The 14735-nt window shown below is 49.9% G+C and overlaps 1 protein-coding gene across 5 annotated transcripts in view; it reads right to left on the reverse strand.

The window, feature by feature from the left end:
• GRM7 (glutamate metabotropic receptor 7) overlaps positions 1-14735 on the reverse strand; it is an 826769-nt gene that overhangs the window by 276112 nt on the left and 535922 nt on the right. For all 5 annotated transcript variants that reach the window (XR_007913802.2, XM_008273589.4, XM_002720620.5 and 2 more), the window contains exon 6: positions 7532-7732. Coding sequence is in view for 4 of the 5 variants with exons in the window: in XM_008273589.4 (XP_008271811.3) it covers positions 7532-7732 (201 nt within the window). In the remaining variant the exon portion in view is untranslated. The remainder of the gene's footprint in view (positions 1-7531; positions 7733-14735) is intronic.

Below are 14735 nucleotides of genomic sequence, written 5' to 3' on the forward strand. Positions count from 1 at the left end.
ATCCAAGCTTTCTTATTGCCATGTTGAGGGGAGGCCTTTCTATTTCTCTATTTCTCTATCTCCGGGCATTCCTATTTCTCCCATTCCACTTCTATCTTCCAGCATTCCTATTTCTCTCACTTTACTTCTAAAACTTCTGTTTCTCTTATCCCTGCGGCTTCCCGGCGCCTCGCCCCGCCGGCGGGCTCCGCCCCGAAGCTGCTTCTCGGCGGCTCGCCCCGCGGCAGCTTCACGGCTCTGCACGGCTTCCCGGAGCCTCGCCCCGCCGGCGCCCGCCCCGCGGCGGCTTCACAGCTCTGCGCGGCTTCCGCGAATGTTTCCGCCACCACCGGCATTCAGTCCAAGTTCCCCGGACTAACCTGGTGAATCCTGGCGGCCCACGTCTCTGCCTCTGGTTCCAGATCTTCGCCTCTTGCTCCCCGGGGTGACTTGAAGAATTCCAAGGTGGCTTATATCTCCGCCTCGGCCTGCACTCGCGGCTTCATCCTCCCTAACATTTTTCTCTACCCGGTATGTTTCCTTAAGTTTTCTTCCAACAATATTCCTCTCATTTCTCCTGGCTTCTCCCCACAGTCCGTATCCGAGTCCAAGCCTCCTCCAGGTTTCGCTTTCGCTTTCAATCTCCTAGCTTCCCCGCCATAGTCCGCATCCGAGTCTATGAAAGCTTTCACTTTCGCTTTCAATCCTAACTTCTTTCCCACAGTCCATATCCGAGTCTATGCCTAGGCTTTCAATAGCTTCTTCCGGCACCTAGGCTCTTTGCTAGTCTCTCTCTCCGGCATTTTCCTGCTTCTTCCTGTTTCTTCCCTCCTAGGTTTCCCTATCCGAGTCACGGCACCATTATGTCGCTCCGCCTCTTCGTGGAGGAACGACACAGGACCCTGCGCTGTTCTTTCGTCTGCTCGGCCCTCCCCGGGTTTGCTGCTGGTTCTTCCCGGGTTGGCTACTATCCCTTCCACCTCCGTGGAAGGGCAGTTCCCCCTGGCCACATTCCCCACTTCCGCAGGGGAGCGGCACACCGCCGGCCGGCTCTCTCGGGGGCTGCACGGGTTCCCTTAGATGTTCCCCATAGATGTTCCCGGTGCATGCCGTCTCTCTCCTCCTTTATAGTCCTCCTCCGCCAATCCCAACTCGGCTGCCCACACGCCGAGTACGCTGCTCTCCAATCAGGAGCAAGTCCTACAGTTTATTGGTTGAACTGGAGGCAGCTGTGCGGAAGCTGTTTACTTCTCTCCCAGCGCCATATTGTGGGAGAGCAGATGCATAGAATAAGTCTTAATTCCAGTAACTCAGTCCAGTTCGGGCTGCTCCCCACAGATCCCCCTTTCTTTTTATTTTTGGCGTTGATACGCGCCTGTCTTCGGTGTCCCGCGGCACACACTCTGCTTTACTTGCTAGAGTTGCCACAGGCTCTTACAAGTCCTATCAGGCAAACCGAATCCGGGTCCTCTCTTCGCCATGTTGTGAGGAGGTTTTTAGGCGCTGATGCGTGCCTGTGTTCGGTGCCCTGCAGCGCATGCTCTGCTCTGCCTGCAGGGGCTTACAAAACCTATCAGGCAAACCGAATCCAAGCCTTCTCATTGCCTTATTGTGGGGGAGACTTATTAGTGTTGGTTCGTGCCTATCTTCAGTGACCTGCAGCTCATACTCTGGTCGAGCTGCTTGCTGGCGCTTACCGCCTTAATCAGGCAGACCGAATCCAAGCCTCCTAATTGTTGCATTGTGGGGAAGCCTTACTGATGTTAATTCGTGCCTGTCTTCGGTGACCTGCGGCGCACAAGCTGCTAGCCGCCCAGGTGCTCATCGCCTCACTAAATCAGGCAGACCGAATCCAAGCTTTCTTATTGCCATGTTGAGGGGAGGCCTTTCTATTTCTCTATTTCTCTATCTCCGGGCATTCCTATTTCTCCCATTCCACTTCTATCTTCCAGCATTCCTATTTCTCTCACTTTACTTCTAAAACTTCTGTTTCTCTTATCCCTGCGGCTTCCCGGCGCCTCGCCCCGCCGGCGGGCTCCGCCCCGAAGCTGCTTCTCGGCGGCTCGCCCCGCGGCAGCTTCTGCGGCGCCGGCGGGGCGAGGCTCTGCGCGGCTTCCCGGAGCCTCGCCCCGCCGGCGCCCGCCCCGCGGCGGCTTCACAGCTCTGCGCGGCTTCCGCGAATGTTTCCGCCACCACCGGCATTCAGTCCAAGTTCCCCGGACTAACCTGGCGAATCCTGGCGGCCCACGTCTCTGCCTCTGGTTCCAGATCTTCGCCTCTTGCTCCCCGGGGTGACTTGAAGAATTCCAAGGTGGCTTATATCTCCGCCTCGGCCTGCACTCGCGGCTTCATCCTCCCTAACATTTTTCTCTACCCGGTATGTTTCCTTAAGTTTTCTTCCAACAATATTCCTCTCATTTCTCCTGGCTTCTCCCCACAGTCCGTATCCGAGTCCAAGCCTCCTCCAGGTTTCGCTTTCGCTTTCAATCTCCTAGCTTCCCCGCCATAGTCCGCATCAGAGTCTATGAAAGCTTTCACTTTCGCTTTCAATCCTAACTTCTTTCCCACAGTCCATATCCGAGTCTATGCCTAGGCTTTCAATAGCTTCTTCCGGCACCTAGGCTCTTTGCTAGTCTCTCTCTCCGGCATTTTCCTGCTTCTTCCTGTTTCTTCCCTCCTAGGTTTCCCTATCCGAGTCACGGCACCATTATGTCGCTCCCCCTCTTCGTGGAGGAACGACACAGGACCCTGCGCTGTTCTTTCGTCTGCTCGGCCCTCCCCGGGTTTGCTGCTGGTTCTTCCCGGGTTGGCTACTATCCCTTCCACCTCCGTGGAAGGGCAGTTCCCCCTGGCCACATTCCCCACTTCCGCAGGGGAGCGGCACACCGCCGGCCGGCTCTCTCGGGGGCTGCACGGGTTCCCTTAGATGTTCCCCATAGATGTTCCCGGTGCATGCCGTCTCTCTCCTCCTTTATAGTCCTCCTCCGCCAATCCCAACTCGGCTGCCCACACGCCGAGTACGCTGCTCTCCAATCAGGAGCAAGTCCTACAGTTTATTGGTTGAACTGGAGGCAGCTGTGCGGAAGCTGTTTACTTCTCTCCCAGCGCCATATTGTGGGAGAGCAGATGCATAGAATAAGTCTTAATTCCAGTAACTCAGTCCAGTTCGGGCTGCTCCCCACACTGAGGTTTTTGCAAAATGGTAATTTTGTTTTTCCACATTTCCACCATTCCATCATGCAGTTCCTCCTCTTGCAGTTTGCTTATTTTTACCAGTATGAACTTACAGATTTTGACGGTTATAACCTATATGGTCCCTTGCTGCTCAATGCGATCTCTCCCAGGATAGTTTCTGTGCCCTGTCCACACGACTCCTGCAGTTTTCCAGCGTGTTCCAAATGTATAATACAACCTGCCCCAAGCTTGCCTTGCGCTTGCCCTGACATGGTTCTCAATCCAGCAGTTTCTTTAGGAAGTCCTGGTTCCTTATGTTGGACAAGGGAATTTCTAAATATTATCTAGGTGCTAGGTGTACTTCTTTCTAATGTATACCAGCCCTTCCAGGAAATATAAATATAAAATATAAACATAAAACACACATACGTGTACCTGTCAACTTTTACATCTACTCATTTTCATATATATTAAAGCCATGAGTTCATGCTGGTGTCTTCTATTCTAACCCATCCTAAGAGTGTTCATTCTAACCTTCTCTCATGCATTATTAATAATTTCTAACCCTGCAAGTAAGAAATTTGGCTGTCATTATCCACACTGTGTTTAATTATTTATCAGTTTTTATCCTACATCAATTAGCTACAGAACTGTGAAAGAAAACCCATATATGTACTAGTTGCTTTACAATATCTATGCGCAATTATTTCTGTCTTTATCTTTAGGTTACAAAGTCAAATGCATCTTACAAAATAACTCAAATTCATGGATTCTTCTTCCCTACCCTCACTGTAGTTATGGCATTCATTTGCAGTAAGATTAGGGTTATTTTTAATGGTGCTGGACTTTACATGACACAGTTAGATTTTCTTAACTAGATTATTGAGTTGGAAGTATGTGAAGTTTTACAATATAGAAATCAAACCTACAAAAACAACGTACAGCCAGCCTTCCATTTCCTTGGGCTCTGTAGCCCTGAATTTGACCAATCGCAGAAGGAAAGTATTTGGAAAAATAAACCGTTTCCGTACTCAATCTAAACAGATTTTTCTTGTGCTATTCCTTAGCCAATATAGTACTCCAACTATTTATACAGTATGTGCATTGTGACGGGTATTTTAAGTAATCTGCAATGATTTAAATCACACAGGAAGATGTTCATGGGTCATAAGCAAACACTACACCGTTCCATGTAAGCGACTTGAGCTCTGTTCAAGGGGTACCCTCAGGGGTGCTGGGGCCATCTCCCACACGTGCCGAGGGACAACTGTGCTTGGGAGAAGGGTGCCCGCTGTGACCCCCAACCTGCTGACTTTCTCACCTGCCAACACCCACTGCTTTTAATTCTCAACCTAGTCGATACTTTGAGACATAAGCTTTTAACCCGAGATATGGTTAGTTTAGCAAACTATCATCAATACTTCAACTGCTCTTTCTGTCTCTCCTCTGCCGTTCCACACCCACTGACATTCATAAAGGAATGTTCCAGTTTTGTGTTCAACCCTCTTCACTTCGAAAGATGGGTAGCAAACCATAACCAGCAAACATGTATTAACTCACTCATCCGCTCTTTCATGCACTGATTGGGTCGCACGAAATTATATGCACAATCAGTTTCGGACCCAATATCCATAAACTACAGTGCAACAACTCAAGCTAGGAAACCCAGGATGTCCACACTGAGGATTCTAAAAGGTGTGGACGTGTGCAGACTCACTGTCGCTCCCCCTCTTCGTGGAGGAACGACACTGAACCCTGCCTAGGCTTCATATCCGAGTCACGGCACCATTATGTCGCTCCCCCTCTTCGTGGAGGAGCAACACAGGACCCTGCGCTGTTCTTTCGTCTGCTCGGCCTTCCCCGGGTTTGCTGCTGGTTCTTCCCGGGTTGGCTACTATCCCTTCCACCTCCGTGGAAGGGCAGTTCCCCCTGGCCACATTCCCCACTTCCGCAGGGGAGCGGCACACCGCCGGCCGGCTCTACTCGGGGGCTGCACAGGTGTTCCTTCAGCTAGATGTTCCCCATAGATGTTCCCGGTGCATGCCGTCTCTCTCCTCCTTTATAGTCCTCCTCCGCCAATCCCAACTCGGCTGCCCACACACCGAGTACGCTGCTCTCCAATCAGGAGCAAGTCCTACAGTTTATTAGCTGAACTGGAGGCAGCTGTGCGGAAGCTGTTTACTTCTCTCCCAGCGCCATATTGTGGGAGAGCAGATGCATAGAATAAGTCTTAATTTCAGTAACTTAGTCCAGTCCGGATTGCTCCCCACAGATCCCCCTTTCTTTTTATTTTTTAGCGTTGATACGCGCCTGTCTTCGGTGTCCCGCGGCACACACTCTGCTCTACTTGCTAGAGTTGCCACAGGCTCTTACAAGTCCTATCAGGCAAACCGAATCCGGGTCCTCTCTTCGCCATGTTGTGAGGAGGTTTTTAGGCGCTGATGCGTGCCTGTGTTCGGTGCCCTGCAGCGCATGCTCTGCTCTGCTAGAACTGCCTGCAGGTGCTTACAAAACCTATCAGGCAAACCGAATCCAAGCCTTCTCATTGCCGTATTGTGGGGGAGACTTATTAGTGTTGGTTTGTGCCTATCTTCGGTGACCTGCAGCTCATGCTTTGGTCGAGCTGCTTGCTGGCGCTTACCGCCTTAATTAGGCAGACCGAATCCAAGCTTTCTCATTGTTGTATTGTGGGGAAGCCTTACTGATGTTAATTTGTGCCTGTCTTCAGTGACCTGCGGCGCATAAACTGCTAGCCGCCCAGGTGCTCATCGCCTCACTAATCGGGCAGACCGAATCCAAGCCTTCTAATTGCCATGTTGAGGGGAGGCCTTTCTATTTCTCTATTTCTCTATCTCCGGGCATTCCTATTTCTCCCATTTTACTTCTATCTCCCAGCATTCTTATTTCTCTCATTTTATTTCTAAACTTCTATTTCTCTTATCCCTGCAGCTTCCCGGCGCCTCGCGCTGCCGGCAGCTTCACGGCTCCGCGCAGCTTCAGCCCGCGCCTCATCTGCGCGGCTCGGCTTTGCGCAGCTCGGCTTTGCGCGGCTTGGCTTCGCGCGCTCCGTGGTCTCGCACTTAACCCTTTCGCGTCTGAACCACGGCCTCGCCAGCCCCGTTCCCTATCTATTCACGCCCCGTGCTCTCTGCACGCGGCGGCTTCCGCGAGTAACACAGCGTAGCTTACGTGTCCGCCACTAGCATTCAATCTAAGTTCCCCGGGCTAGCCTGGCGAATTCAACCCAGCGTACGTCTCCGCCCCACGGTTTGGCTTCCCGTCCTTTGCTCCCCGGGCTAATCAGACGGATCCCAACCAGGCTCACGTTTCAGCTTCTGGTTTCAACTTTTCGCCCCCTATTCCCGGGCTAACTTGAGAATCCCAAAGTGGCTTTCGTATCCGCCTCGGCCTGCCTCCCGCGGCTTCAATTTCCCTAACATTTTTCTCTACCCGGTATGTTTCCCCAAACTTTCCTCCAACGATATTCCTCCCTCATTTCTCCTGGCCTCTCCCCACAGTCCGCGTCCGAGTCTGTTTGTTCTAGCTTTCACTTTCGCTTTCGACCTTAGAGATTTCTCCCAGCTTCCCCCCGTAGTCCGTATCCGAGTCTATGCCTAGGCTTTCAATAGCTTCTTCCGGCACCCTTTTCGTCCGGCTTTTCCCTAGGCTGTTTGCTAGTCTCTTTCTCCGATATTTTCCCAATTCTTCCCGTTTCTTCCCGTTTCTTCCCTCCTAAGTTTGCTATCCGTCCTAGGTTTCCTATCCAAGCTAGGTTTCCTATCCGAGTCAGGTTTCCTATCCGAGTCACGGCACCATTATGTCGCTCCCCCTCTTCGTGGAGGAACGACACTGAACCCTGCCTAGGCTTCATATCCGAGTCACGGCACCATTATGTCGCTCCCCCTCTTCGTGGAGGAGCAACACAGGACCCTGCGCTGTTCTTTCGTCTGCTCGGCCTTCCCCGGGTTTGCTGCTGGTTCTTCCCGGGTTGGCTACTATCCCTTCCACCTCCGTGGAAGGGCAGTTCCCCCTGGCCACATTCCCCACTTCCGCAGGGGAGCGGCACACCGCCGGCCGGCTCTACTCGGGGGCTGCACAGGTGTTCCTTCAGCTAGATGTTCCCCATAGATGTTCCCGGTGCATGCCGTCTCTCTCCTCCTTTATAGTCCTCCTCCGCCAATCCCAACTCGGCTGCCCACACGCCGAGTACGCTGCTCTCCAATCAGGAGCAAGTCCTACAGTTTATTAGCTGAACTGGAGGCAGCTGTGCGGAAGCTGTTTACTTCTCTCCCAGCGCCATATTGTGGGAGAGCAGATGCATAGAATAAGTCTTAATTTCAGTAACTTAGTCCAGTCCGGATTGCTCCCCACAACTCACCATTGAAGTTAACATTGCGAATGTACTTCAGCAACTTCTTGCCTCCAGCCTGCTCCATCTCCGGACAGACACCCCGGTAGTCGGCACAGAGATCCTTGTTCATCTGGTGAAGGGCGTGAGCCATGGCATAGACGGCGTCAATCACGAACTGAACCTTACCCTCCTGCTCATAGTTGGAATCTTTCCCAATTCTCTCCTGTCCTGCACATTAAAACAAGAAACACACAGACACAAAGTGGTTGCTGAGTACAACGTGGAAAACGTCATTAGCTTTCAATGACACAGAAAGAAAATCACGCATCCAGGACTACAACCATCTCAGCCACACAGCCGCATCCGGCCACCATCACAGGTTGTCCTCGCAGCTTCTGGATTTTTACTTGGGAGCCCATTACCCTAACTTTTCTGATGTTGAGACAAGAGTTAGAAGCAGTGCTCTGAGGGAACTTTTGTAGCAGGCCAAGCAACTATTCAAAATACAGAATTCCCACGGCACCAGGACCCTGAGAGTAGAAGTCCCAGCTGCTCCTCTTCCAGTCCAGCTCACTGCTGAGGCCTGGGGAAGCAGTAGAAGATGGCCCAAGTGCTTGGGCCCCTGCACCTGCATGGGAGACCTGGAGGAAGCTCCTGGCTCCTGGCTTTGGATTGGCGTAGCTCCGGCAACTGCGGCCAATTAGGAAGTGAACCAATGGATAGAAGATCTCTCTCTCTCTCTCTGCCTCTCCTTCTCTCTCTGTGTAACTCTGACTTTCAAATAAATAAATAAATTTAAAAAAATAAAATAAAATGAGCTGTGCATGCAGCTCTTCAGAGCTCACTCTACAAAGCCATAAAGGAAAATGTCAGAAAGCACACAGAATTTCTTTGAATCAAAAAACAAAAATGAAAACCAAGAAATGCCTATCAATAACACTACTGCCACAAATACAGTTTTGTCAAACTTTGTTTTATATCTTTGTCAAACTGTTACGATGATACACCACTACAGTTTGACTGATATGTGATTTTTTTTTTGACAGGCAGAGTGGACAGTGAGAGAGAGAGACAGAGAGAAGGGTCTTCCTTTGCCGTTGGTTCACCCTCCAGTAGCCGCCGCGGCCAGTGCGCTGTGGCCGGCACACCGCGCTGATCCGAAGCCAGGAGCCAGGTGCTTCTCCTGGTCTCCCATGCTGGTGCAGGGCCCAAGCACTTGGGCCATCCTCCACTGCACTCCCTGGCCACAGTAGAGAGCTAGCCTGGAAGAGGGGTAACCGGGACAGAATCCGGCGCCCCGACCGGGACTAGAACTCGGTGTGCTGGCACCACAAGGTGGAGGATTAGCCTAGTGAGCCGTGGTGCCGGCCATGATCTGTGATTATTTTTAAATTGACTGTATATGAGCAAAGATGACATCTCATGTGATGACTGACTGTGACCCCACCTATAATCCTGCTGGAAGACGATCTTTTCAGTTTTGCAGGCTGAATTCTTTGTTTACTGAAGCATACGTCTTTGACTATAACGTAAGTTAAAAATGTTACCCTCAAAATAAATAAATCACGTGAAAAGTTAAATGACATAAATACACGGAGTGCAATTTTTTAAAAACACAAAGAACCGTAAATTCCACCCCTGGCCTCATTGGCATCTGCATCGGTGCTTGGCCTCCTGTGTTCAGATCTCAAGAGTTGTCGCTACTGGAAACTTGGGTGCTTGGATGAGGAATCCTGGTATCCTTTTTCATTCTCTCCGTGTTAACCCTCCCCTCTCTCACACTGCCCATGTCTGACCGAGCGCTAAGTTCCACAGACTCAGCCTCCCAGACAGTGAACAGTTCCAGGTACTCTATCAATGCCCTACGCATGATTCCCTCTCTGTACATCAGGGTCAACGCCAGATGTCTGCCTTCATCAGTTCATGAGGGGCCGCCTGGTGCTGGACTTGGCGTAGATCACGTTCATTGCCTCCTCACTCTGTGCGGCAGACATCATCCCTCCCCTAACACTCAAGGGGACGCTCAGCCTCAGAGCGAGCCAGTCAGCTGCCCAAGGTCACAACGTCATGTGCAGGCAGGGCCACGGTGACGGCGCTGGCTCGGCACTTCCCAAAGCCCTGAGTCTTCTCACCCATTGGCCCTGCCCATTCTCTCTCTATGTCTACTTCTGTTTCTCTTCTTCCTGACGTGGGTGTCCGCTGTGCTTAGAGTTCCCTCGCTCAGGCTCTTTGTTAGGCCGGGGATGCCCATACTCCTTGCTTTCCTGTACTGTAACTTAGTTTCCTGTGAAGACGCAATCCAAACGCTTCCCACACCCAACCCCTCAAGTAAGATCCGAGGTTTCCAACTGACGCTTCAGATTGCATTATGGCGTTAACAACAGCTCTTCCAGTAGTTCTCCCAGACACTTTTCTCTTCCCTTCTGTTTCTTAAATCCCCACACTGAACATAGAAGTTCATAGAAGTTCGCATCTAGCAGATACTCAACAACATCTGTAATACATCACGCGTTCATTAGCTCCAGGACACTGGTGACCTGTCCTTCTCTAAAGAGTAATTATCCACACACTGCATTTTATTTTCATACCTGCATTCCCCCAAGTGTCTTCACTGCACATTTGTGTAGCAAAGGAACAGCATGAACTCTACAGCCTCAACTCCACCCCAGAAAAACTGACAGCCAGTGTGTGACAAGCAATGACAACAAGGCTTCTTCCCTGGGGGACTTTTTCAGAGCCTTTATAATGGAAAGTATAACCTCCACAACAGAAAAATCAGCGCTTAACAAATCCACTGCCCCCCCCTCCGTGCTCAGCACACATCAATGTCTCGGTGTGAGATACCACGGGTTCTATGTGTGTTTCTCTTAACAGCACTCAGCCTAATGCCCAGGGTGTCACGACATCTAGGGTTTTCCGTGGAGAAGACTGTTATTTCTGTAAACCTCAGTTTGGTCCTGAATTCTTACTGCTCCTTGCAATTTGCTGAGTTGTGACTTAGCCACGACACTCTTTCCTGCCTGCGTTCCCTACAGGGAGAGCCTGGTTTTTAATGATACTGTTGGGAGCATCCACTTGCTTTCTCTGGTACTCCACACATAGCACTCCTACAATAACAGTCAAGGTTAACTCACAACCTAAGGAGCTCAGCGTCCCGACAGCCTCACACCGACACGCCTCCAGTGTTTCCCTGAGAACACAGGGCACAGACTCGAAGAGATGGGACTGTTTGGTGAAAGGGTGAATTTGTACATCATTTCACTCTCTATTCTACATTGTCCTGTATAGCGGCAGTGGCCTCTTGCTGACCCACATTGGCAACTGGGTACGTACATCTTCTGTTCCTTGCTTTTTCTCTCCATTTCTCCTTGTGTATATGAAAGCTACATTTTGTTTTGTTGTGATGTTTTGATTATTGTCCAACTTTCTGTGACACAATATTTTAAATATACAGTAAGAAAGAACTTCACAGGCAACCCACCAACAACATTCTAACACTAACATTTTACTATGCCACAGGACTTACTATTCTGACAGTGAGTGACATGTGTCTTACTTTTTAAGGTCATTCATATTTAATATTAATTTCATTACATGCTATTTAATAAATGTCTCTTCTTCTTTGTTAGCACTTGGAAAAGCCAATGTGCAAAGCCTTGTGCCCACAGCAAAATATAAAGCATGAAATGGGTTCACACTCATAAATTAAGGGAGCAGTTTCTAAACTGCATTAATAAAGACATTCATCCCCAGAAGATTGACTTGAAAAATACTCACACTATTTTCACTAACGACACTGAAACACTGCAGGTACCCTCCCTCCACTGAACAGACACCAGCCTCATTAGCATATTGGAGGCTAGGAGAAGCCTGCAGCGTGCAATTTGTCTTTGGAACTAACGGGACTTGAAGACTATGGGTTGCTATCAGTAAAACTGGAAGAGGCAAGTTCCTTAAAAAACAGACAGACACTGAAGCGTTACATTCCCTACTGCATCCCTCTCCGTGATTGGCCATTTCTGAGTCACTCCCTGCCTTCTTCCACTTAGATACTGACAGCCACCCAAGGGGGTGAAGATTCCTGGGGTTCTCCCAGAGCCTCCCTGGCTCAATCCTGATGTTTCTTCGCCAATGCCATTGCCTCTGCAGGGACTGGTTGTGGATCACACCTGGGATACAGCTCCAGCCAGTGAGATGTGAAGAAGGCGTTTGTGTGACGCCTTCTGAGGAAGCTTACAGACTCTTACAAGGAGGTTAGAGAATTGCATTGGAAGTGTCCCCAATACACATACACTCCCTGTGGTTACCCCAGTCACTCTGTGGTCTCAAAACCATCACACAGCATACTCCTCACAACAGAGCAAATAGGGGGATGGACCTGCGAAATGCAGCCACACAGCCAAGTCTGAATTCAGCCGTGTTCCTTTCTCCATGTGATGGACTGAATGAACAGTCCTGCCTCAGTATTTAGCTGAGTACTCAGGCATCACTTTACAGAGTTCTAAGGGACCAACACGAAGCACACACATTAGCCGTGTTGAGACATACTTTCAACAAAATAGTTGGAATTAGAAAATAAAAGCATTTTCTTTACATTTTTTTTATTTTTATTGTTATTTCTTTGAAAGGCGGAGAGACGCAGACTTGTGTGCACACATGCTCACACATACACACACATCTCTTTACTCCTCAGGTCTACTCTTCAGCAACAACTGAGGCTGGTTCAGGCCAAAGCCAGCAGCCTGGAACTCCATCTGGGTCTCCACGTGTGGGGGCGGGGCCCCAAGAACTTTCCGCTATCAGCTGATCACCAGCAAGAAGCTGGGTGGGAAGTGGAGATGGGACGAGAACTGCACATTCCTGCCGGAATCAGGTTTGAGCAGCTCAACAAACTGTACCAGCTCTCACCCAAGGGAACTCAGCTCCAGTTAATCTCAGCTCACAGTCATTCTTTCTGATTATAGAGATAGTGTGACGTTCTGTACTTGGATGCAGTGCGTCCTTTCCATCACGTTATGGGAAGGAGTCTGCCATTCAGGTAAAGTGAGAACCTGAAAGATTTACCTCCTGGTTCTCAGTGTGCCAAGCAGCTCACTCCGCTGACTGTCTGCTCCACTGTGGTTTCTTTCTTTTCTTTTTCTTTTTCTTTATTTATTTTTTTGACAGGCAGAGTGGACAGTGAGAGAGAGAGACAGAGAGAAAGGTCTTCCTTTGCTGTTGGTTCACCCTCCAATGGCCGCTGTGGCCGGTGCGCTGTGGCCAGCGCACCGCGCTGATCCAATGGCAGGAGCCAGGTGCTTCTCCTGGTCTCCCATGGGGTGCAGGGCCCAAGCACTTGGGTCATCCTCCACTGCACTCCCTGGCCACAGCAGAGAGCTGGCCTGGAAGAGGGGCAACCGGGACAGAATCTGGCGCCCCAACAGGGACTAGAACCCGGTGTGCCGGCGCCGCAAGGTGGAGGATTAGCCTAGTGAGCCGCGGCACCAGCCTTCCACTGTGGTTTCTAGCCAGAGTCCAATATTCACCTTGCAAACACACACTCCTTCACCCTTTTGTTGAATCAACTGTCATTTGTCCATATGCTGGAATAATATGAAACGTCTTTTGCTATCAGAACGTCTAGCCTTCTTTCTGCTGGTGAGGCCTTCTCTTGGAAAGACCCCCTTAGCCTTGGTGTGTTAACAGCCTGCTTTCTCACAACAGATGCTTGGTTATGATGCCCAAGGAAATTAGGGGTGAAGAAGGTATGGAAAATGGCAGATACCACGGATCTGACACGATTAATAGGAACAATCCTGCTCCAATGAGGAAACCAGAAGGGAGAGATGGTGTGGGGGAGGGGATGGCAAAGGTAAACCCCAGCTTTGGCCAAGGACACTGAAGCAAGCAGATCACACAAAGTCCCAGGGAGCGGAACAACCGCCCCAGGCTAATCCTGTGTTGTCAAGGCAATGACAATGTGTAACTTTTGTTTCGATTGCAAGTATCAGTTGATGTTATTTGGCCAGCGAGTACCTCTCTGAAGCCACAGAAGCTTGTGCTGAGCGCCGCGGCTCACTAGGCTAATCCTCCGCCTTGCGGCGCCGGCACACTGGGTTCTAGTCCCGGTCGGGGCACCTGATTCTGTCCCGGTTGCCCCTCTTCCAGGCCAGCCCTCTGCTGTGGCCAGGGAGTGCAGTGGAGGATGGCCCAAGTCCTTGGGCCCTGCACCCCATGGGAGACCAGGAGAAGCACCTGGCTCCTGCCATTGGATCAGCCCGGTGCGCTGGCGCAGCGCACCAGCCGTGGCGGCCATTGGAGGGTGAACCAATGGCAAAGGAAGACCTTTCTCTCTGTCTCTCTCTCTCTCATTGTCCACTCTGCCTGTTGAAAAAAAAAAAAAAAACAGATTTACTGGGGCTGGAGCTGTGGCTCAGCATGTTAACGCCCTGGCATCCCACCAGGGCGCTGGTTCTAGTCCTAGCAGCTCCACTTCCAATCCAGCTCTCTGCTATGGCTGAAAGCAGTAGAGGATGGCCCAAGTCCTTAGGCCCCTGCATCCACATGGAAGAAGCTCCTGGATCCTGCCTTCGGATTAGCACAGTTCTCTTTAAATCTTTAAAAAATAAAACATTTACTTTACTAACTGTAATGCCCCCAATTTAGACTGCACATGACTACCGTCCTAAAGTATTTAGCATCTATTCCTTTACAGAAAGTATTTGCTATACCTGGATCCAAGCCTCTTAGAAACAGAAAGCAGGAAGAGGAGAAAACTTAGCCCAATGTGGACAGAAAGAAGAAAATCAGGCAACGGGAAAAATAACAAACAAAAAAAAAATGCTGAAAGTAAGGGCAACACAATTTATTTCTATAAGAGTAAAGAACCTGATAAATTTCTAGACAAATCATTCAGGGAATAAAGAAAGGAGATGTGCAGATAAAGAATGAGACATTACTGCTGGTGCTACAGACCCTACACAGACACTAACAATGTTTTGCCAATAAATTAAATAACATCTGTAAAATGGAAAATTTCTTGAGCGATATAAACTACCAAGCTGACTCAAGAACAAATATGAGCAGTCTTGTAGAAGTAAAATAAAATGAATATCCAATCAGCAACTACTGGAAGGAAAACCTGAGGTTGAGATAACCATCCCAGTAAATTGTATCAAGCATTTGAAAGTACGTGAGATGACCAGCTCCGTACAATCTCTTTCAGAGGGAAAAAGAGGTTGGGACATCAACC

Source organism: Oryctolagus cuniculus, chromosome 10, assembly GCF_964237555.1.
Source record: "Oryctolagus cuniculus chromosome 10, mOryCun1.1, whole genome shotgun sequence".
Lineage (NCBI taxonomy): Eukaryota > Metazoa > Chordata > Mammalia > Lagomorpha > Leporidae > Oryctolagus > Oryctolagus cuniculus.